This window comes from Topomyia yanbarensis, chromosome 3, assembly GCF_030247195.1.
Source record: "Topomyia yanbarensis strain Yona2022 chromosome 3, ASM3024719v1, whole genome shotgun sequence".
Classification (NCBI taxonomy): domain Eukaryota; kingdom Metazoa; phylum Arthropoda; class Insecta; order Diptera; family Culicidae; genus Topomyia; species Topomyia yanbarensis.
Genome location: NC_080672.1, coordinates 29356916 through 29381578, shown reverse-complemented (window position 1 = coordinate 29381578; position 24663 = coordinate 29356916). Strand labels below are relative to the sequence as shown.

Here is a 24663-nt window from a genome sequence, read left to right as displayed (position 1 = left end):
AAAGAATGCAAAAAAATTGGAGGGAACTAAAATTAGAGTTGTAAATCGTGGAATGACTCGCATTCTGCAAATTTAAGACTTTTTGGGGGTATTCTAATGTTAAAAGCAAATATTTTTTTAAAGTCCCCCGAAATCAAATTTATTTTGATTACATAACTATACTAAGAAGATTATGTGAAAATTTCAGAATGGAACTCGAAGTGTTTTACGAGATATTTCAGTTATAACAGGCCTTTCACTGGGCGTTTAGTGTAAAATTGCCTTGTTTTATGTTTATAATTGTAATATCTCGCAAAAAATTCCACTACCAAATTTTTAAACAATCTTTTAAACGTGATTTTTAATACATAAAGAAAATAATAAATAAAAAATTTGGTCCAACCTTAAAAAAATTCAATTTGTTTCAAGTAATTGCAAATTTCATAAGTTATATAACAAAAAAAATTGTGATTTTTTTGGTAAGCTTATTGGAAAACGCAACTTTTTTAGTTAATTTTTTTTCCGTTTCCGAGTTATCAGTGATTGAAAAATCTTCAATTTCATAGACTTCAAAAGTTCAAAAGCTAATAACTTGAAAAAAAAATATAATATTTAGCCAAACCAAAAAATACGTGTTATTTTTAGCTAAAGAATGTAAGAAAACATTTTGGAAGGAATTGAAATTTTGGTTGTAAAACTGACGTGGAATGACTTATGTATTTCAATGATTTAATCAACTAAAGGTAACCGCCCGGAATTTAATCCATTCAAGAAAATTGTCCACAAATCGAATGAAAATCACTTCACACTGTTCCTACTATCAACTAATTTACGTAAAATTTTACTAAATGCATCATTGCTGACAACATAACTAGAAACTATAAATGTGAACATGATCAATAATTTCAGCATCTCTTAATTTCGACACATAGAAGGGAATACATCGCACTTACTTCCCCTCGATTTCAATTTATTGATTCCTTTTTGCTTTTTTTTCTCCGTGATGTCTTATCATCTTATTCCATAAAGACCAAAAATAAAACGAAAGACTGTAATATAATGAAAACATGAAATCGAAACAATAATCCCACCTTATTGACTTATAGACTCAACTAGTCACAACATTTTAGTCGCTCTCCGTGATAACTTACTGATGTCTGATCAATCTATCGACACGTCGTTTTCAAACTTACATAGGCATTAATTAGAAACCATCGAAAGCGACTAAAATGCTGCTGGTGGTTGCAACATTTAGTTTATTATGGTTGATTGACTAATATGTGGTTTAGCACCAATTGATCAATTGACATCCGAAGGAAAGTAAGTGTAAAATCACGTCAGTTAGTCCTACCGCTACTGTGTACGTTTCTGTATATCAACAAAATTAGTAATATACGATTCGTGGGTTGATGAACACCTCAGGAAAACCGCTGGTTTACCACTTTTTGGCTTGTTTACTTTTTCACGTTTTTCTTGCTTATTGTTCGATTTTCCAGATTAACAGTGTTTCAATACGGCCCGCATTCCCCACATAAAATGAAATTGAGTGTCAATAGAAATACTATTGCATTAAAATGATGCGAAAATAAAAAAAAACTGTCGTCTCGGCTACAACTATGTCATCAGCTAATTGAAATGTTTTTGTTTAGCACGCTTGAGTGAGATGCCTGACGTTTATATTAAGCGTACAGTGCTCTAATCTATTACAGAAATCCAATTTGCGTATGATTTAACTAACTTTCTTTATTCAGGCCAATATCTAGCATAAAATGAGTTTTGTTAAATGCCATCACTAGCGATAAATGTTAATTTTGGGACAGTTTTTGTACTCAGTTGTCTAAAAAACTTCTAAATTTTTGAAAAATTTAATTTTTCAAATCAATTTTTTTGAATTTTGAAATTCTGCTGGGTTACTGAGATATAGCGAAACACGATTATGACAAGCGCCAATTTCTCGAGTGATCGACTTGTGCTATCTTATGACAAAGAAAAAAGAGACAACATTCTTAGTTTGTTGGCTTGCTATAAGCCGAAAAGCTTATAGCAAGCCAACAGATGTCTCTGATGACATAGGTAGTTCCTACGCAGATCAACCATAAGCATTAGCTAGGTTCTTGTCTCGGGAGCAAAACTTTTCCCACCATAGTTTTTTTCTGGGAATGGTTGGCTTATATATTCAAGATTATTGAACAAATTTCGTTTTGAGATTTCCACTTGTTTTGGAAAGTATACCGAAATGTAGTGATGGATTATGCAAGAAGAATATTTGTTTCGTCTAGTCACCTGTCAACAATAACATTGTTTGATAGACATTGTCTCTATATTGTCAATGAAACCAACTTTTGTTTATTGTTTTTCCTGAATAAAGGAGGAAAATTGGGAAAACTTTGTGTTCCAAAACTATCATTTTGCAACCTGATATTGCTGCTATCGCATGGAAAAGTATAATATTGGACATAGTGATCTATAACGCATAATTTTACGAATCAGTTATAATTAATTTTTATATGAAATCTTCTGTGCACATTTGTGACACATCATACATATTTTATCATGAATACACACTTATGACACGTATGCGAGCGACTTTGGTTTACATTTTAAGCAAAAACTGTAAGTGTAGTCAACCGATCTTCACACAAATCGAGAGATTACTTCAGAAAAGATAGAAGTATCGAATGTCTTCTCCGAAAAGCTTCTAGCATTTATAAATTTTAAGATATTCAATCTCAAGCTTTAAAAATCGTTTTTCTCGAAAAGTGCTAAATGGCGCTTGTCATAAGATAGCACAACAGCGACGAAATGTGACAGGAATCTTTTAATGACCACGGTTCAAATAAGTTAAGTTTCTTTATTGGGGCTTTAACCTCCTGGTCGTTCGCCCGCGGTTCAAGTAAGTGGTATCAGATCTTGTAGCCGAATATTGATTTTCTCATCATCCATATATATGAGAATCAACCACGTGTTACAAGTTGCAAAATGACTGGTTTCGCCTGGGCTAATTTGTTGAATAACATAAGTACTGAATGCCTGACAAGGAAGAACTCGTTAACCCATTATAACCCAGGGGTTTCAAAAAGTGAGCCAAATGCAGTGATATCTTCAATTCCACCAAAAAATGTATCAAAGATTATGGGAAAAATAAAATCGCCGCTTAAAATGGTTTTGAGAATGAAAATATCTCGCGCAAAAAATTTCGTACGCTTAAATAAAAACAACAAATTTTAAGTTGTTAGACATATTTCTTCGGATTTTCTGATAGACAACACTTCTTTTACACCTGTAGGAACGTTTTGTCACATAATGGAATTATTAGCACGAATTCCAACAATAAAATTCAATTAAATATATTGCTTACTTTTCAGCCGCCATTTGCCCCAACTATACACGGTTCAAAAATGTAAACAAAATTATAGAAAATGGCAGTTGTCTTGTTTCACAATGAAATATGAGGTGCAATGATCCCATTAGTGCAATAATAAAGCAGTTAGATGCCAAAATTCTGCAGTAAATACGCGTTAAACGATTGATAGTTCTGCGTATGAAATTTCATACGCTAGGATATAATGGGTTAAAGGCGAAGTTCGTAAGCATAACCTCTATTTTCACCTTCAGCAAATATTTCCAATCATGAAATTCGGTTATGCAAAAATTCCGGAAGTCAATAGCCCCCACGTTTGGTTGGAGCACCACTTCTTGCTTCTGCGATTCAATCATCCGACGGATCACCCCAGCAAGAATTAAAGTAACAGTTTCTTTTGTTCTTCCGACTAGTCACACAATATGAAAGGAAGTGTGTTATCAGACTCGGCATACTGAGTAGATATCGTGACCGATGTCTTCAGTGGTTCGAAATAGCAATCTTCCTCACCATTCTCCCATCAATTTGTTGAAACCAAACAAGATACAATTTTTTTACGAGTTACCGAAAAACTTAAATTTATTTTTGAAAAATTTCGGGGGGGGCTTTAGCCCCCTAGCCCCCCCTCTGGCTACGTGCCTGACCTCCGATGTTCGATGCGAACTGAGCTCCAGTTTCTTCTTATTTACAGGGAATCATTTCAATTATAGCAAACGCTTCAGTTTTTCGGCTGTGGTCCACTAGGAGGTTGATAACAGTATATAGGGTGATGAGCCCATTATCGCTATGTTTCTATTATCACGCTACCCATTTGAAGCCGTTGGTTAGAGCAGTGTCTGCCATCTTTGTTTAACGCATTGAGTCAAATGGTAGCGCAACAATAGGGGCACTCGATTCGTGTTTTCGTTGCGCTCAAACACGAGAATTTCACTGTTTTCAGCGCATGTATGTTATTATCTTGGTACTTAACAGCGAAGCAAAGCTGTTGAAGCCAATTTGTACGCATTCTATTGTTTGTAGGCCGAGTAATTAATGATTCAGTGAGGCGCCCTCCTTAGTATGGTGAAAATAGGCACTTCACCCTAGTACATTATCTTTCTCCGGACAAAATCAGCATAGTGGCCGTATTGCATCCGGCGGGTTGAAGTATCTCAACGAAGAATTGATCCACTGGGTTCCTGCTCCCTTGTCGTAAGAGGCGACTGAAAATAAGAGTTCTAAAGTCAATGAGAAACCCGTGCCGAAAACTGAATGGCTGGAAGGACTAAAATATGCCAGTCGCACACAAAGTGTCTCGCTGTGCTACGCGAATCTTTGACACAGTGGACATTTGTTTCTTCGCAAATCACTGGATTCAAATGATGGTCATGTCCCAAATATCCATTTCGGGGTTCGCTATAGGCGATTATAAGCCAACGTGTTTGGTATCTTCTAGTGACTGTACAACAAATGCTGGAGATGAAATGTGTAGAGCTGTGATCGAGTATGGTTAGAGTGGCACAAATTAACCTTCAGCATAAACGTACTGCAACTATTAATCTATCCCGCCTTGTGCAGGAAGGTAAAGCTTCCATAGCTTTGGTTCAAGAACCGTATTTTTACTAAGGAAGATTCTATGTTAGAAAGCTACTTAACCCCGCCTTCATAGCTTTCCACGTGTAACGCCTCGTGCTTGTATACTTGCGAAGGCACATGTCTTATATTCGACCTCTCAACTCGCGATATTTATGCTGTCACAGTCAATATAATTGTTGATAAGATAAACATGAAATAAGTTTGTTGTTTTTTTTTTTATTTCGATTATAGAGGTTTTAACCTTAAGGTCATTCGCGTCTTCGGGTTAGAAAAATCTCTTAAGAAAAATCTCTAACCCTATGTGCAGGGTTGGGATTCGAACCCAGGTGAGCTGCGTACCAGGCAATCGATTTACCAACTACGCTATGCCCGACCCCATGTTAACCTTCTAGTGATTTCAAAAGGGGTTGTATCATATTGTGGCAGAAATGGATTTCTATTCATAATCGGCGGTGATGTAAATGCCCACCACATATTTTGGGGCAGCTCAGATATCAATTTAAGAGACACCGAATTGATGGACTGTTTAAACAGAACAAATTTGCTTATAGTTAATGTAGCAAACCACCCAACATTTGCACTATCTGGCAGCGAAGAGGTGTTAGATGTAACTCTCTGACTGTATTACGCACGAGTTGGCAAACTGGCTCGTACTGAATGAGCTCGAACCGTCGTTATCTGATCATAAGTACATCGTCTTTGCTCATTTGAACGCCTAGATGTAGCAAACTCTTGCGGTTCTACTGTGTGATAATGGAGAAAGGTCACTTTTCGATTGCGCTGAAGGATTCTTTTTTTGTTAGGGGAAACTTTGCCACTGCGACCACAGTTCAGGTTATCTTTTGTGGCTGCCCCTGTTTGCTCTACATGTTACAAATTACCCGAATCCAAGGTAGTTGGAAGCGAGTTGTTTGTTTGTCCACATGTGTCGTCCCAACCGGGTAGTACATTATTAATGTAGCTGAGGATCCGTTTGGGACAGGTATGCCATACCTCGTGAGGCGTCATAAGATGCCTTCCGAAGTATCGCTCCCTTCGAAGAAATAATACTGCACACTGGCAGAGAATATGTTCCGAGCTCTCGGGCTCGTAGTAAATAACTGAAGGATGATCTGTTAAAAGATCATCACGAGTGTCTCCTTTCAATCCCTCCTAACTCATTTATCCCCAGTTTCAGTGAGTTTGGCTAGGTATGGTATTGTCTGGCTCTCTCCGAAAAACGAACAAATCTGTACCTGGCTGTAATAGAAATTGGAGGAGATAAGACTTCCGTTTATTGTAGAACCATATAAACTCCACTAGAATAATGTATTCCTTTACATTCCGTGGAATGTCGTGTAGTACTGATGTTTTGATGAGACTAGAGTTCCATAATCGTGGTTCGCGGGAAGTTCTGAGAATCAACTCGCTAACAGAGAAAATTCAGCAGTATTTTTGCAGTATAGACGACCGAACTATGGCTCCCAAATGTCATGACGACAGTTTATAAAGCTGAGTCGGTTTAAGCCGAATTTGAATGACAGTATCTCTTCGGGGCTCTCGTTCTGTTATCCCAATATCCCCTCGGTGGTGTGAATATATCCGCTCATCGAGAAGTGTTTTTTTTCCTTTGGGAGTGAAGAATACTTCCGTATTGTCTATGTTCGTTATTATTATTATCCCTAACCTTACCACTTCCCCAAACCTGCCCATCAGGGAAATGACGAAAAACATATCGTGGCAAGGCTCAAATCTCCAATCAAGATGCGGAACGTGCCATTTGAGCCAGTCGCTACTGATTCCTGATTATCCTGCAACTAGCTAGCTGGGGAAGCTAGAAACTACATCAAGGATTACCTCAACAATCGTCTCTTCCGATTAGGAGTCGGTAGCCTACAATCCTGAACATATGTGGAAGAAAACGGTATCCCACAAGGATCAGTCCTCGCCGTCATTTTATTTTTCGTCAGCATGGACTCCCTCTTTGTGTCTCTGCCGGGGGGAGTTTATATTTTCGTCTACGCCGACGACATCATAATCGTCGTAGTGGGAAGATCGACCGCTCGAGTACGGATAAATCTCCAAGCCGCAGTGAACGCTATCGGAAAATGGGCTGAAGCAGTGGGGTAGCAACATAGCCACCGCCAAATGCTATTGCAATTCCTATCACCTAGCCACTAACTAACACTACCTCAGAAATACACTTATCCCTTTCCGCAGAGAACCAAAAATCCTCGGTATCACGCTGGACCGCCGTCTTACATTCGCACCGCACTTCCAGACTGTCAAAAGAGACTGCGAAAGCAAGAAACTCCTCATTCGAACCATCAGTGCCCGGCATCCGGCTTGGAACAAGAGAACTGCTCTGAACGTCAGCAGTGCGCTTATCAATAGCAAATTAATCTATGGTATTGAAACAACCAGCCACAACTCGGACGGGCTTATGAGGATCCGAGCCCTCCTATACAACGGAACCACTGGGTTGGCCTCTAACCTACTGCCGAGCACTTCTGCCGAAGCAGCCTGTGTCAAAGCTGGCATTCCCTCCTTTCGGTGGGCAGCCGCTAACATCACACTCAGGCGCGTTCTGGGATTTCTCGAAAGGACTTCTGGTAGTACTTGTAAAGCGAACACGAAATTATTGCGACACATTCAACAGGGCATAACTTTTTTTTAAACCATTGGGTAAAAATCAACCAAATTTTGCACACGTTCTCATTTTTTTTTCCAATTTGTTTATTTGATAAGGCACGTATGCGTTAGCTTAAAGGTGCCATTTTTTCATTGTTTTACATTTTGAATTTCTTAAAACTAGGGGGATACACATTTCAATATTATTTTGTTTTATATAATAAAACTAAAAAAAACTACAGCTAACTTATACATATAAAAGAGGGTATAAAATAATATTCGTAAGATTTGGGGGACGGGTCATTTGTGTGTTCTTTGTATAGTAATTCACTTTATGATTTTTAGAAGGGAGATTGTAGAAAAAATAATTATTAACTAAGCGGAACATTTTACAAGCTTATTAACTAGAGATAACTAGAAAGAGTGGTTCAAGATTAAGGGGAATTAATTAGGACTATTTTAAAGTAGTGGTACTGTTGCGCATTTCTTAACGAGATTAAATATTGTTCAACTAAAACTAGAAGATAGGGGGGCACATAAATTTTGGGAAGATATTCAAGGGGAGAAGGGGGTGAAGTCATACATCTGTGTATCAGAGACATGGGAGGGTGGGTGGACAAGGCTGAAGGGGGGGGGGGGGGGTGAGATATAAACTTTCAGTTTCCGGCATCAGGAATTAACGGCCAGAATTACAGATTCGAATGGATTGATCAACTAACACTAGAAGATAGGGAGGCACATAAGTTTTGGGAAGATATTCAAGGGGAGAAGGGGGTGAAGACATACATCTGTGTATCAGAGACATGGGAGAGAGGGTGGACAAGACTGAACGGGGGGGGGGATATAAACTTCAGTTTCCGGTATCAGGAATCAGACACTTTCTCATTGATGTGTATTGTTTGCATGCTGTCAAACTCGAAGTCGTGTTTTTCGTTTCAACGAAAATGGAGGTGAACCAACGCGAATCGAGAGAACAAATTCTTTCCAAACACCTGGAATTTCCTGACCTGCCGCACCGGCAGTTGGGAAAAATGTTGAACATTCACCATTCAACCGTCTCCAGAGTGTTGAAGCGGTTCCAGGAGCGGTTGACGTTGGACCACGGCAAAGGAGGTGGAAGAAAACCGGGACCGGAGAACAAAAAGACGGAGGGAAAGGTGAAGCGGATGATTAAAGCAAATCCCAACGTCTCAAGCCGTGATTTGGCTAAAAAGATCGGCATGTCGCAGAGCTACGTCCAGAATGCAAAGAAGAGAGCTGGACTACATACATACAAGGTACAGAACTTCCCAAACCGCGATGAGCGGCAACAATCGACAGCTACGAGAAGATGCTGACAAAATATGGCTGCTGTGCGATGGACGACGAAACGTATATAAAAGCCGATTTTAAGCAAATTCCGGGGTTGGAGTTTTTCAATTGCAAGAGCAAGTTCTATGTGGACGACAAATGTAAGAAGAAGAAAATGTCGAAGTTCGCCTCCAAATATCTCATTTGGCAGGCCATCTGCTCTTGCGGACTGAGGAGTGAGCCTTTCGTGACAAAGGGCACAGTAAATGGCGAGATCTACAAATCTGAGTACCTCGAGAAGCGCCTTGTGCCGTTCTTACAGCAGCACGACGAAGCTCCGCTATTTTGGCCAGATTTGGCATCAGGCCACTATTCTAAAAGTGTCCTGGAGTGGTATGAGGCCAATTCTGTCCATTTTGTTCCAATGGACATGAATCCGCCAAACTGTCCGGAGCTGCGCCCGGTGGAGCAGTACTGGGCAATGATGAAGCGGGAACTTCGGGAGAGCAAGAAGACAGTCAAAGACGAGAAGGACATGTTAAGAAAATGGAAAAAACTGAGAAACTGGTACCGGATGACACTGCAAAGACTTTCAAGCGAAAATGCGTTCAATTTTACACTCAAGGCTCCATCGACTAACTTTTCTTTTGATTTTTGAAGTAAATATATGTATAAAACTACCCTAAAAGTTTGGTTTGATTTTAAACATTATAAGAAAATTGGCATGACATTTTCGGTGTCGCAATAATTTCGTGTTCGCCCCTTTACCCTTCTGAAATAGGCTCAAAACATATTCCTGGAATAAACCGGCACAGACCTCCAAGAAATAGCTCACCTTCACAGAATCCGGGACCGACCCTGGTACACGAGAAGTCCGAACAACAACACCAACCTATCCAGGTCACTGCGAGTAGGCACTCCACCCGAGGTCGCTCAGGCTAAATTCCTGATGAACCACGCCTGGATCTACACTAACGCTTCTAAGCTGCAAGAAAAAGTTGGAGTGGGGGTCTGAGAATAGGAGCTGCTCTGGCTGACCGCCTCCCCAAAAGCTACTCCTTTTTCTCGACAGAAGCTGCTGCCATCAGTCTCGTGATTGTAAGGAGACCAGAGGGAATACCGGTTATCATTATGACGGACATACATCCGCTTTGGAAACGGGGACGTCACGCCACCCTTACATACAGGCTATAGAAGACACCTGCGATCCATTGGCTACGATATGCTGGGTACCTGGCCACTGAGGGATCAGCGGGAAAGAGGAAGCCGACTCATTGGCAGCTCGTGGGAGACAGGCCCGAAGATTGCTGACCAAATTGGTCCACTCGACAGATATTATCTCCCACTTCAAAGTAAAAAACCACGGTTCACTTTATTAGCGACTGGAGGAGCCAACCTGGCCACCTCCAAAAAATCAAGGGAGGACCAGAGCGATGGACCGACCAGAGTAACAGGCTCGAACAGAGAACCCTCTCTCGCCTACGAGACACACTAAAATGACTCACGCACATACGACCACTCGAACTGACCCCCCGTCTGCCAAGTATGCCAAATCAGACTCACCGTCGAACATCTTCTTGTAGATTGCCTAGAGTTTCAAAGCCTGCGAAACCTCCATCAACTACCGTCTTTAATCCGAGACATTCTGGCCAACGACCCGTCAAGTGAGGAGACAATTATCTCATTCTTGAAAGATGCCGAGCTGCTCGAGAAATTGTAGGTACCCCTACGGACTGTACGTCTCACCCGCTCTGCAGTACTCCAAAATCCAAAGCACTCCAGCGAGCCTAAACGAACAACCTATCTGTTAGCCTTTAGGATAATGAAATGAAATGAAATCTACAACAAAATGTTATGTAATAGGAATAAACTTTATTATCTTCTCGGGCGAATGACCAAGTAGGTTAAAACCCGTAATAAACAACCAACCAAAAACCTATAATTTTACCTTTTGGAATATATTCTTAGAAGTATTTCTGACAATATGACATCGAATCGGATGACATCCGTGTCGCTGGAGTCGATCATAGTCCAGAGGAAGAGCAGTTTGTAAGAAGCCAATATTAAAATTCCAAAGGAGCCCCTGTTTCTCCTTTTTTCGCGCGGAAACATTTCAATCAAAGCAAACACATCAGTTTAAGCCTTTTCCAATATCCTTTATTCTTCTTAATCGCACATGTCAACAATCATTTTCGCTTGGCTATAGACTAGAAATTTGGTTCATTACTGTTGGAAAAATATTTAAAAATCGACAACGTACTTAAATATATTTTTTTCTATTTTTCTTCTTTTTTCTGCGTAATTGAACCACGACAGTGATAGTTGTACCGAATTATGTAGTAGACAATCAACATTTCAAGTGCGTATATATGAAAATAAACCTTTCTCTTTATTTTGTTGTTAACAAGTTAAATAAAAGTTTCAATAGTTATTACAACAGCAATGACTTCCGTTAAAAATAGCTTTCCTTTGCCTTCCACAGCTTCGTTTGCATTATTTTCTATTTTATCAGCATTATTCATTCAACAACAATATAACAGTGATAGATAGTTAAAGATTAGGAGGGATATATTTTTTTTTGTTTCATAAATGTTTCTTATTCGCAATCTTCGCTTTCATCATCCAACTGGCCGGATAGGTGCAATGCAATGCAAAATTTCATGTTACTATTCTTCGCAAATCCATTCCTTGTTTAGTGAATTATCGGGTAACAATATGCGTTTCTATGTACGGATAGAGAAGTAAGAGATAAATGGGTTCAAACCGTTCAAGCGGTGAAGATCACTCTTCTCGCGTCTGTTCCCTAGGATCGAAAAGCGGAAGTTTGCTGGTGAACAATTAACAATTAGCTGATGGCGGGGTTCGAGTGCTTGTTAATAGCATTTTACAAAGATATTATTTTGATCTCGATCGGGTTAACATTCAGGTTACAAGTTTGAAGCAATTTAAAATCGACTTCTTTTCTTTTTTGAGATATCTGAGTTGGATTGAATATGTTTTGGTTTCTTCTATCGTTTGGCATGGGATTTTTTTTTGATAAAAACGAAAAAATGTCCCGGAAACATTCACAACAAATAATTCGATTTCTCGTTGGTATGGGTTTATAACATAGATATTTTTCAGTTGTTTCCGATTAGGCCACATTAATATGTTGTTGCAATTTTGCTTCGTCCACTTTCCTTCACTAGCTTGCGTACAGTGTTGCTTTATCATTTAGTTTATCATATTTTTTTCTGTTCATTTAAATGTGTTTTGTTTAATGAAGCTTTGTTTTATCTCTTCTCTATTATTTATTTTGCGTGCTGTAATATTTATCTGGGCCTGAGAGTTTATTGTTTCATAATATATATCTGGCATTAATTCTCCATGATTTTTGTAGTTAGAATAACTGGAATAATTTGAAACGGTACAATGCATATCAAATTGAAGAAGTCTATCTACAGTAGAATACGAAGGGTTTGCTTGCTTCTGAGAACTGCCTGTGACTTCGAATCTTAATCGGGTGGTCACAGAATATTCCAAATTGGTTTGACTAATCCCAGAAGCAAACAAATACATCTTCGGTAGTAACATGAGCATATTGATAATAAATTTTTGAAACGCTGGAGTGAGTTAGATTGAAATGGAAACAAGCTACCACATTAGCAGGCAACGATTTAGTTTTCGTGGAAAATTTTCAGAAATAAATTTACTACCGCTAGGTTGCGTAAGGTAACATTCCGTTTCCGATTCGTTCATCATTCATTCGTTCTCGCTTTTTTGTTCAAGATTGAGTTTATTTAGTTCCTCGGTGTTAAGCGAGGAACAGCGTTGTCAGCTATGCCGTTTAAAAATAAAGACAATATTCATAAGACGGATTAAATTGTGCATTTCTTTCGTGTACGCGTTTAAGGATGCGTCGATATCCGAAAACGTGTCACTCTACCTTCACTCGCATCCCACTGACGTTGTCAGTTTGTTTACGGTTTTGTTCGTTTTAAAGTAACGACATGCGTTATCAGTTCATTTTATCTTGTTTTCTTTTTCTTCTATCTGGACAAAAACTTCTCGATCGGTTCGCTAATTTGTCAAATTGTGTTCCTTACTAAAAATTTGCTTATTGTTTGTTAGCTTGTTTGTTGATCTACCGTCCAGCCAGGAACCACCGGAAGCGTCCTTCTGCCTTTTTCACTAATTTGGTGTTTGAAAACTGCTCTGTTTTTTATTTCGTTTCGTGAGTCTCCGGTACAAACCTCTGACTCGTTCGTGAACGACAACTATTGGCAGAAGCTGCTCCGAGTGATGCTCCGTGCTGGTCGTTGCTACTGGTGGATTATGTTGCTGATGTTGTTGATGACTATGGCAACCCGCGTCACCGTCGCCGCCGCCACTGCCACCTAAACCTATCATCGTTCGCAGTTTGGAAATGGGATGCATACCGGAGACGAATGATAACGATCCGGATCGAGATGTGCGACGATGCGAGGACGACGTGGGTGGCTGCGGGTGCAAAACGAGAGAAGTACTATCCCCATATTACTGATCGTCCTCTGGTGGCTGTTTGGCCAGTGCTAGCAGAATCATTGTCAGTTCCTTGCGGGAGATTTTGCCATCCTTATCGTAGCCTACTCCCCGAAGGATCGTTTCTTCGAACTCGTTTAGGTCCTGGGCGTCGTAGTCCTGGGGAAGGGAGAGGAATTATATTAGACGGATAAGCAATTATATCAGTTATATGTATTTCGGAATATTGATAAATTCTGTTTCAAAAGCTAATACACTTTAAAAATTTTAATTAGATTTCAGATTTATTATCCTTTTAGCTCGAAGTTTCGGCTTCCAAGTTCAAGCTATTATATATAGAGTAAAGTCAGTTTTTTAGTGAGCTCGCGCGATGGTATTTTTGCACTGATATTGACAAACAAGCATTCGTTGGAAATGTCATACATCTGGCAACGTTTTGGCAATAATGATTTTATGCCTGGTTAAATATTTTTCAAGCTAAATCCAATTAGGCGAAGGTACATTTTTAGATGTTTTAAAAATCTGGGTGTACGATAGGTCCGAGGTTAACTGAAACAATGTACACGCCGAAAAAATCAACTTTTATTTGAAGAGTATGAATACTGCAGATTATTTAAAAATTAATAACACAAATAATACATGCAATCGTCATTGTGGTAAGAAAATGAGGAAGTGGCAAATGTTACGATAAAAAAAATCATGAAACCACGGAAGGAAATGCTGAAAAAAATGTTGAAAAAACATGCTTTTTCAGCAGCTGTGTCTGGCTTTGTACTTGCGAATGACTTCTTTGGTGTCCTCGTCGTCGCCAGGGTGTGGAATTGAAGTTGTGCATTCCTGCTCACGTGGTTGCTTGGCTGTGCAACGATCACGTTTGCAGCTCGGAGCATTTTTTTGAATTCTTTTTCCTTCTCTTTATCGATTCTTTTTTTTTCGATTACTTACTTCACAAACACTTTTTAATCGACCCCAGAGGGCCAAATGTCATTTACCTTTCGATTCAGTTCGTCAAATACGACAAATGTCTGTTTGTTGTACGAAAACCAAGAACTCAGGAAACGGGTTTGGGAAGCCACCCAAACCGCTAAAACAACTACAGTGTGCGCCAGCTGTATGTATCCTTTTTCAACATTGAACAACTCCCCCATTTTTCAGCCGATTTTTACAAGTAAACAACTTTTTTAGAATATTGTATGCCATTTATTATAAACCAGGTTTAGAATACAACGTCGATTAAATGACCACCACCATTTGATACACAAAAAGCTGCTCTTTTGCGGGCATTTTTCATGACATTGGACAGCATTTCGGGCTTAGTCGCAGCAATTTCAGCTCGTATATTAGCTTTGAGTTCGTTAAGATTCTTAAGTTTGCTAGAATAAATTTTACTTTTCAAGTAACCTTACAGAAAAAAGTCTGATACCATTAAATTCGGAGAACGAGGAGGCCATTCCAAATCACCATTTTTTGAGACAACGCGTCCTGGAAATTTGCTCTGCAAGAACTTGATTGTGGCGGCTGTGGTGTGGCCGGCCCAAGCAGTTACTTTCTGATCCTTTGGTGTAAATCGACTCATAGCTAAAATGGCACTAAATGACGTTTCAGAATTGTGTTTATCTGTCAAAATCAGCTGGAAAATGGCACACCCTGTACTCTTGCGAGGAGCCTGATTCCTCCCCGGCCCTACCTTACCTTTCCAATCCAACTACTTAGTATTTAGTTCTTTCAGTAGAGTTACAGCACACCTCCTCGACACACTACCAGTTTTCGACCATTCACGATATTATGCTGTACGCACTCGCGATTCGTAGGCCATTAGCCGGAACGTCCTGTTCAGCTTTTCGCGGTTCCGCTTGGTTTTCAGCGTCGAACCTCAGGAGGGAACTTCATATCACAGAATAGATGATGAAACACTAGCAAGGAGACGTCTCGTTCTGCTTCTCGAACCACTGATGTTTGGTATGATACTTGCTATTCCGTTCGTTGCCTTCGCCGATTTTTCGCAGGCGTAGTTGATGTGGTTATTGAAGCTCAACTGGTCGTCGATTATCACTCACAATTTCTTCAGTGCACGCTTCGATGCAATCACGTGCCCTCCGACGTCGATCTACATCCGCTGAACCGCTTTGCAGTTGCTGACCAACAACACCTCCCAAGTAACATTTTAAGTTTTATAGCACACTTCAAGTGCAATCTAAGTTTTAAGAGGGACTTCAAGAGTCCCCTAAAACCTTAATTGTTACTTGGGCTCCGTCTTGTGGTGAGCTATTTGTAGCTTGACACCGTTCATCCAGCACTCGATCGCGTCTATTGTCTCTGTCACCGACACCGCCACTTCTTCAAGTGTCTCACCCATCACCGTTAGGGACACGTCGCCCGCGAAACCCACGATTTTCACTTTCCTGGGCAGCCGCAGTTTTAAGGCCCCATCGTGCATCCCGTTTCAAAGAGTTGGAACGAGAATGGAGCCCTGAGGAACGCCCACTGTGACACGCATTGACTTCTGCCCTTCGCTCGATTCATACAGCAGCACTCTGCTCTGGAAGTAGCTCCTCAGGATCTGGCATAGGTAGTCGAGAACCCTCATTCTGTGCCGCGCTGCATCGATTGTCTCCCAGCTGGTGCTGTTAAATGCATACTCACATCTATCGTGACCACAGCGCAGTATCGATCTCCTCTTCGCTTCTGTTAGGATGCCTTCTCAGCAATTTCGAGCACTGTTCGAATTGCATTCACTGTCGAAGCTCCTTTGCAGAATCCGAACTGCATCTTGGACAATCAGAGCCAACATATTGGCATGTACGAGGCCACATCGCCCGGTGGCTTCCTTAGTTTTGGTAGCAACACAAGCTTCTGTACCTTCCACATTTCGAGGAAGTTACCTTCATCTACACACTTCTGCTGCACCATCCTGAACACGTCCGGGAATGTCCGGATCGCAGATTTCAGCTCCACGTTTGATGTTCCAGCTTCCAGTAGAGCCTTTGTTGGAGGCTTTTATCTTCCACTTTCGTTCGCTGATCATCCTTCTCCTGGCTGCAGCAGAGATCTGTTGGCCGATGCGGTAGCGAATTGTCAAGCGTTCACTATGCATGGTGGTATGCTTCTTACTTACGGAGAGTATGCGTCCATGTTCGCCGTCAGAATGTGACGTCTATGATAGATTCTCGTTTTTCCGAAATGTGCTAACAGAACCTTCATTGCACAATCGTACGTCTAAGTTTGCTAGAGCTTCCTGTACCATGCACCCTCTTGTATTGGTTACTTTATTGCCCCACTCCACAGCCCAGGCGTTGAAGTCACCACCAATGACTACCGGCTTCCGATTGATCAACTGGTCGGTTAACTGCTCCAGCATTAGGCTCAACTGCTCCACTGTTCACCGTGGAGGAGCGTAACAGCTACACACGACGACTCCGTTGATTTTGACGATCACGAAGTCTTCGTAAGATCATTCCACCAATTCTTGAATGGGGAATCTGCCCATAACTTGTATCACAGTCGTACCTTCCCAGCAGCAGTGAGCAGTAATCGAATCATCGCAGTTTGAGTTTCTCCGTACTCCTTCTTTAACTGGGTCGTCATGTACCTTGCACAAGTTGCACCGTTGCTTCAGTGCACCTCTCAGTTTGTTTAACGTCGTGATCTCATCCAGGTCCTTGCACAAAATCACCGTCTCCGGGCTTAAGGCTTTATCTTTTGCCTCTTCGTCCTGTTATAATCTTCTGCATAGTTAAACTGTTAATTGTGGGATCCTCCTTAACTCGAAGAGCAACTCATTTTGTTGGGTTCTTTGGCTACTCCTTCCGACAGTGAGGGCGTTCCCTCTTGAGTCCCCGCATAGTCTTCCAACTCTTGGCGACGATCTGGTCCTCTTTGGTCCTCTCAACTGACGTGTTGTCCATTACAACCAACTTATCTTAGTTCTGCTTCGAAGGAGCTAGGAAATTGGTAGCCTTTGCCGACTCAGCCCTGAGTATTGCCGTTTCCTACTCCTTCACAGTAGACACTAGCGTCTTCCGAACTCTCAGAACCATTTCATTGCCACTACTATCGGCATTCGCTATGACCAGTATGCCGATTGGGTTAGCGTACTTCTATTGATAAGATCCTTCGTCTTTGACAGGATCTTACAGGAAGCAGCACGAACTCGCTTTCGAAGTTATGGCTCTTTAGAGGTGCTATCATATCTTAGCAAGACTAGCCAACTCACAGCAGATCGGGGGTATCGTTAAGGGTCCATTGCCTGCTGCCCCTAAGTGTATGTATGTGTGTATGTGTATATATTTGTATGCAACACTTAAATTCACACAAGTTTCGCAGAGATTTTTGAGCCGATTTGCACAAACTTATGGCTTCAAATGATCGTCATAACGCTCCCATACACTGCTATTGAGTTAATTTTAAGGCGATCGGACTACTAGTTCCAAAATTACACAGCATATTTTCAAATTGACATCACCATGACTTCGAAATGATGCAATACATAGTACAATGGACGAATCATTACTTGCCTTCGCGGGTCTAGATTTCCAACGATCAATCAAAGTAGCTTTGACCTACTGATTCTTGATACCCGCGGGGTACTTTCCAAGTACCTGAGTTAATATCACACGTATTTCTCAGTAAATTCCTGACCAATTTTTACTAACTTGATTTCTAATGAAAGATACAATACTCTTGTTGACTGCTATTAATTTACATTCAGATCAGACCTTTGTTTTTGAAGTGACAGGAAGGTTACTGACATCACACACGAATTATATCGTATATCGAAATGAACATAAACTTACTTCGAATTGCGCGACCAAAGATTCTTTGATAATATTGCACAATACACGGAAAAAATTCTTCCTTAAATCGTATTACATTTGTCCATGTCCCATAAAATAAAATAAAATAGAAATAAATTGTTAAATCAAAATTTGTGTATAGGAGATAGGGAGAGGAAATATCATCTAGGGAAAACAACCGCCGTTTCAAATCTCGAGTGTCGCTACCAAGGCAAAAAACGCATTTTGCCAGCAATCCCCTCACACAGTGCGCCTCGCTCTTGGCGTTCGGCTCCATCCGCCCCAATTGGTAGCGACTAGGGCTAGAAAGGGCTCATCGTAGGCCGAAAAGGAGATCTCGCTCTCTTCGATTTTGGCTACTGGACGGTGCAGACGTTTTCCCGTTTGAGTGATATCGCTAAAAAAACCGCGCGTGTGGCCGAAGAGCCAATACCAAAGTGCAGATCGCGAGATAAAAGGTCGTGTGTGTGTAGCCGAAGGGCTAATACTAAAAGGTTTAGTGAGACGACATTAATAAACCAAGAACGAAGAACTGTTCCGTAAGACTGGAGTGCAAATACCGGTCCGAATAGGGAAGAAAAAAAGTGTCGCGAGTGGCGCCCAGACGGGAGCATAATTCCGCCCGTAAAAGTAAACCCTATAAAGGGAATAAATTACCTTGCGCACGAGGCCGGCCATCGAATCATCCGCCGGTAGTGTCTTCCCTACACTTATTTTCCACCCGTATAATTCGGAACATTCCGTCCTGAGAACCCTTAAAATTAACCGCTCGGCCTCCCCAAACCGCCTAAGGAATCAGAGCAGTACGCGGCATAGTGCGAGAGTGAGTGACGCGATCGAGGAAAGTGGCGCGAACTCGGGTCGGCGCGAAACGGCGGCCGACGTAGAAGAAACAAAGCAGATAGGAGCACCCCGAGGTTATAGTCAAAGGTAAGTCGCATGCTTGCGCTAGCCAGTAACAGTCATAGTTACATATTTGTCGATCCAACAAAATAATCTGCTTCCGTTAAAAACGAGAGTTAATTTTTTGTTGGAAGAAAGGGAAAGCTTTTCCGGTGTTTGATCACTTGACGGTAACGATATAAAAAATTAACTCTCTTCTAAAGTGATTTCTTCTCTGAGTCCCTTCACACGATAATGTTCATAATTGGATTGTTCTACACCACTCAATCTTGTGATCACCCGAGGTAGGATAGAAGCACGTGCCAAGCTATAGGAGATCGATATTTTACCCGCACGTTTCTGGATTAAAAATGCACAGTGAACACAATAGCCGATCGAGTATCAAATAGATTTCATTTACTTGCGCACAATGCGTATGCCTGTGCCTTGAACATCAGATATATATTTTTTTTGCCTTTTTGCTGCAAGTCAGCCGAACTATTTAGCAGCGATAGTTTTTTTTGTTTTCGGCATCAGAGTGCTCTGGCCAATTAGTAAATCTTATCAATCATGAATTTGGATAGAGCGTATTTGGTTGAAATGTCTATCACTTACCTAACAAAAGAGGAATTGGGTTTTGAGTTAGAAATTCGTAACCTTGTGGAAGACAAGGATCGTAGTATGAGTTTAAACCGTAGGAAATTGAAAAATGCTTTACGCGAGGAGGCAGTAGGATATTCTCGGATTTTTTCTTATAAACGTGACGCGAGAACAGAACTGATGATTTGCCGTGAAAGGTTAGAAAGAGTCTGGGACAATCTTGAACACAAGCTGCTCGACAGAAAAATGTCTAAGACAGGCCTTCTGCATCTGTATAACCGAATGAAATTATTTAAAAAAATTTACGGTATTAGTGAGTTTGCAAATGACGCTAACTGAATATTTACGAAAGTAGTCTTTACATACACTACACATTTCGACGGAGGGGTATCTTCCATCCTTACCTCTCATACGTCAGCATCAGAAATTGATTTACAAGGGGCTGCCAGTCTTAGCGCACAAGCAGAAGCTCAATCTAGTGATTTAATAAGTTGGTCTCAAACTACATCAGTTGCTGTGAGTAATCCAACTGCTCCAGCACTTTACACACAGGATAGTTCTGTGATTTGTCCCACCAAAGAAAGTTATAATCGCAATTTAATATGCAATATCGAAACCATTTCCCGTATAACTTCATTGTCCATTGCGTCAACATCGGTATCAGCTGCGCATTGGACCGTAGTTACCACCTCTCCCACGTTCACTAGTGTTAATAGGAATAATATACCGCCAATTTGGACGACCCCACGATGCCAGGTGACGTCACGTGTGCAAAATAGGCAGGTGCGGTTCGATAATGCTCGCGATTTTACGCAATCGCCCGTGGATTTGTCTGCTTGGAGATCATCAGAAGCAATAAACACAACTGAGTCGGAACCGCCGGCGATGCAAAACAGTACCAACATAGGGTCTGGATCGTGGAATCAATTAACGGATGTACTCGGTAGTGGTGATGCAGTGTATACGTCGTACCCTTCGTCACTGCCGCCGAGGCCCTCAACCTTTTCGATGGGGCCTCCGCCAGTGTCTTCTCAGTGGTCAGATCCTTATGAACCATTGCATTATTCCAAACACCAACACCCCGCTAGAGTATATCCCAATGAGGGTTATATCCCAGCATACCCCAATCAATATCCTACCCGTTTAAACCCTTTTCAGTCTCAGTCCTATCCGTATCAATTACCCAACCCATACGAAGCGCGAGGCTATCGAGAAGCTGTGCGTAACCCAATACCAAGATTAAATACCGCATCAATCCCCAGCAGACCCGATCCTCCAACAGCCGACTTGCTAGGGATGGATTTGCGACGAACCCATACACCAATACCCACACCGAATCTTAACCCGTTCCAAGATTTTGATTTCAATCCTATTGACAATCGCACCAAAACAATCCCCGTCGTTAAATGGCCTATGAAATACGCAGGCGAGGATAGAGGCATCGGTTTGAACAATTTTCTATGGGAAGTCAATGATTGGACGAAATCGGAACAAATTCCTGAGCCAGAGCTATTGCGGTCCTTCGGAAATTTACTAACCGGAAGAGCAAAGTTATGGTTCACAAGCAATAAGCATAGATTTGCAACATATTCGGAATTAATATTTAATTTGAATGCTACTTTTCGTCACCCCGATCTGGATCACTATGTTCTTTTGGAAGTCTTTCAACGCCGGCAGCAGAAGAATGAGAGTTTCTTGGAATTTTATCTAGATATGGAGCGAAGGTTTAAAAGCCTGACGAGACCGGCAACCGAAATAGAAATCATTCAAGCGGTGCGTCGAAATCTACGGGCAGAATATAAACGAGCGTTAATCGGAAGAGAATTCCAAGACTTATTCTCGCTACAGGTAGCGGGTCAGGAAATCGATGCTACGAATACATACCTTTTCTCCAAGCCCTTTAACAATGCACAAACGAACATGGTACAGACTTCGGAAAGACAGTCTCCTCCAAACAAGGAAAATAGTTTCCGCGGCAAAGGTCAGTGGAACAACCGTGGACCTAACACTCGGAACCAAGAGGGGCGCCAAAATAACCATTCTAACGCGGGAAATTCTAACGGTAAGCCTCAGTTCAATAAAGATCAAACCCGAAAGCAGTATGACAACAAGCAATCAGGGTCGGCAAAGCAGCGAAACGCTAATGAAGGTGAAGAGGAATCGTCTCAAAATTCCAAAAATAAAAACGGAGATAGTTGCCCTGAATCCCAGATACGTTCGCATGTACCACTGAATGATAAATTTGTTTGCTTCAATTGTCGTAGTCAGCAACACTTGACAGCACAGTGTACTCAGCCTTACAAAGTTCATTGTCAAGTCTGTGGTTTTCTTGGTTTTGCCACTCACAGATGTCCATTTTGTTCAAAAAACGACCATCGCCTGAAGGAGAGCGGCCCTTCAAAGTGAGCGAATCACAGGCCGCTACAGAGAATATGACCAACATTGATAAAAATTTGATTGCCCTCGGGTATACGCCCTACCCAGATTACATTCAGGTACTTCCTACAAACCAGTCTGTCTTATCTGTCATCAGTGACAACCGTCCATACATCCACCCTTCCATTTTCAATCGTCCTATCAAGGCCCTGCTTGATAGTGGTAGTGAGAAAACTCTGATTCCAGAAAAGATTTTCTCTATTTGGAAAAAGCCTACCACCCATGTGTTTTCATCCGATCTTAAACTTACCAGTGCTTCTGGGGACCCACTCGTTGTAGTGGGACGCGTTTATCTTCCATTCGCGTTCGGAGGTAACACTAAAATAGTAGAAACTACCGTTGTTGCCGACCTACCTGTCGAGTGTATCGCAGGAATTGATTTTTTTCATGTCTTTGACATTCATATTTCGATGGACGAGTCATATATTTTCCAAATTACTTCAGAAGAATGTCATGAAAACACCCCGCCTGATCTTGTCGAGCTAAGCTCCGAGCAGGTTCAGGAAATAGAAAGAATTAAAACCCTTTTCAAACCAGCTATGCCAGATCAGCTTGAGGTCACCTCCCTGATTCAACATACTATAGAACTGAAAGATGAATTCATCAATGTCCCTCCCATACGCATTTCTCCATTTCCATTTTCTCCCGCCATTCATAAAGCCTTGAATGAAGAGCTGGATCGATTAATCTCACTCGGGATAATCGAAGAATCCAACTCGGACTGGGCACTGAATGCAGTTCCAATTAAAAAACCAAATGGGTCCATACGGCTATGTTTGGATGCACGAAAGCTTAACGCTCGTACCAAGCGCGATGCCTACCCTTTAGCCCATGTGGGAAGAATATTGGGAAGACTAGGGTAAACTCGGTATTTGAGCACCATTGATCTGAAGGATGCCTTCCTCCAAATTCCGCTGAGTCCCGAGTCGAAGCATTTAACTGCCTTTTGCATTCAGGGACGAGGCATGTTTCAATACACACGTCTCCCCTTTGGTCTAACCAACAGTTCGGCCTCATTGTCCAGATTGATGGATAAGATTTTGGGAGCTTGAGCACTGGAACCCAATGTCTTCGTCTATTTAGACGACATTATCGTGGCCAGCGACAGTTTCGAAGAGCATGTCCGTCTTCTGGAGGAAGTGGCTCGTTCTTTGAGGGAGGCAAATTTGTCTATCAACATACAGAAATCCCAATTTTGTAGATCCGAAGTTCCCTTCCTAGGGTATTTGTTATCCTGTGACGGACTTCGACCAGACCCGTCAAAGGTTCAGGGCATTCTTGACTTCGAAGCACCTAAAACCGTTCGCCAGATTCGCCGTTTTCTCGGGATGGTGAATTATTATCGGCGGTTTATCCTCGATTTTAGCGCCATCACCTCACCCATATCGGATCTGCCAGCCGGTAAACCCAAGATTGTTCGATGGACCAAAGAAGCCGACGTCGCTTTTACTACCATAAAGGAGCGACTAATCACTGCCCCTATTCTATCCAACCCCGATTTTGAAAGAGAATTCACCGTGCAGACTGATGCGAGTGATCGAGCCGTGGCTGGGGTTTTAACCCAAACGCAGGACGGAACTGAAAAGGTAATCAGCTTCTTTTCTCAGAAACTGAGTTCAGCCCAGCAGAACTATTCAGCAACCGAAAAGGAAGCGCTGGCGGCTTTACTTTCGATGCGTCAGCTCTTCAGTACATAAGAAGTAATAAGTGGAGACCATCATCCCGCCTCAGTCGCTGGAGCCTGGATTTACAACACCTGGATATGACTATCGTCCACCGCCGTGGGGTTGATCATGTGGTACCACTGTCACGGAGCATCTGTACGATAAAAACAACAACATCTTTCCGCGACCTTGTGCGAAAAATACAGGAAGAACCTGACCAGTATTCCGATTTTCGCTACGAGGATAATCAATTGTGGAAGTATGTCGCCGTTGATGACGAACCGTATGATGTGAGGTTTGAGTGGAAGATGGTACCGCCCCCGGAAAACAGGAAAAAATTAATTGAACAAGAACATGAGAGTTGCTTCCACCTAGGAGTCGAGAAAACCGTAACACGATTACAGCTACGGTACCATTGGCCTCATATGGCCTCTGAAACAAGAAAACTTATTCAAAAGTGTACGGTATGCAAAGAAAGCAAACCGGCATCGGTTCCAACAATACCAACGATGGGTAAACAGAAGATGGCTGACCATCCTTGGCAAATAATAGCCATGGATTACGTCGGTCCTTTACCCAAAAGCCGCGCTGGATTTATGCACCTACTAGTAGTGCAGGACATCTTTAGCCAATGGTGTCAGCTAACTCCGATGCGCCGCATCGAGGCGAGCAGTCTTTGTAAGACACTTCGCGAAAGTTGGTTCCTAAGGAACTCAATTCCAGAAATTGTCCTTACAGACAATGCATCCACCTTCCTCTCTAAAGAGTTCGAAACCTTATTGGTACAGTATGGTGTCAAGCACTGGACAACATCCCGACACCATAGCCAAGGGAATCCGGTCGAACGCCTAAATAGGTCCATAAATGCCGCCGTCCGGACGTATTGTCAGAAGGATCAACGCTGCTGGGACACTAATATTGCGAATATCGAGCACGTCTTCAACAATACCGTGCATTCTGCAAATGGCTTTAC

The 24663-nt window shown here is 41.7% G+C and overlaps 1 protein-coding gene across 4 annotated transcripts in view; it reads right to left on the bottom strand.

Annotated features, from left to right (window-relative positions):
* Nucleotides 1-10950: 10950 nt before the first annotated feature.
* LOC131693625 (calbindin-32) overlaps nucleotides 10951-24663 on the bottom strand; it is a 237177-nt gene continuing 223464 nt past the window's right edge. For all 4 annotated transcript variants that reach the window (XM_058981585.1, XM_058981587.1, XM_058981586.1 and 1 more), the window contains one exon: nucleotides 10951-13474. In XM_058981585.1, coding sequence (XP_058837568.1) covers nucleotides 13331-13474 — 144 coding nt within the window. In that variant the 3' untranslated portion in view covers nucleotides 10951-13330. The remainder of the gene's footprint in view (nucleotides 13475-24663) is intronic.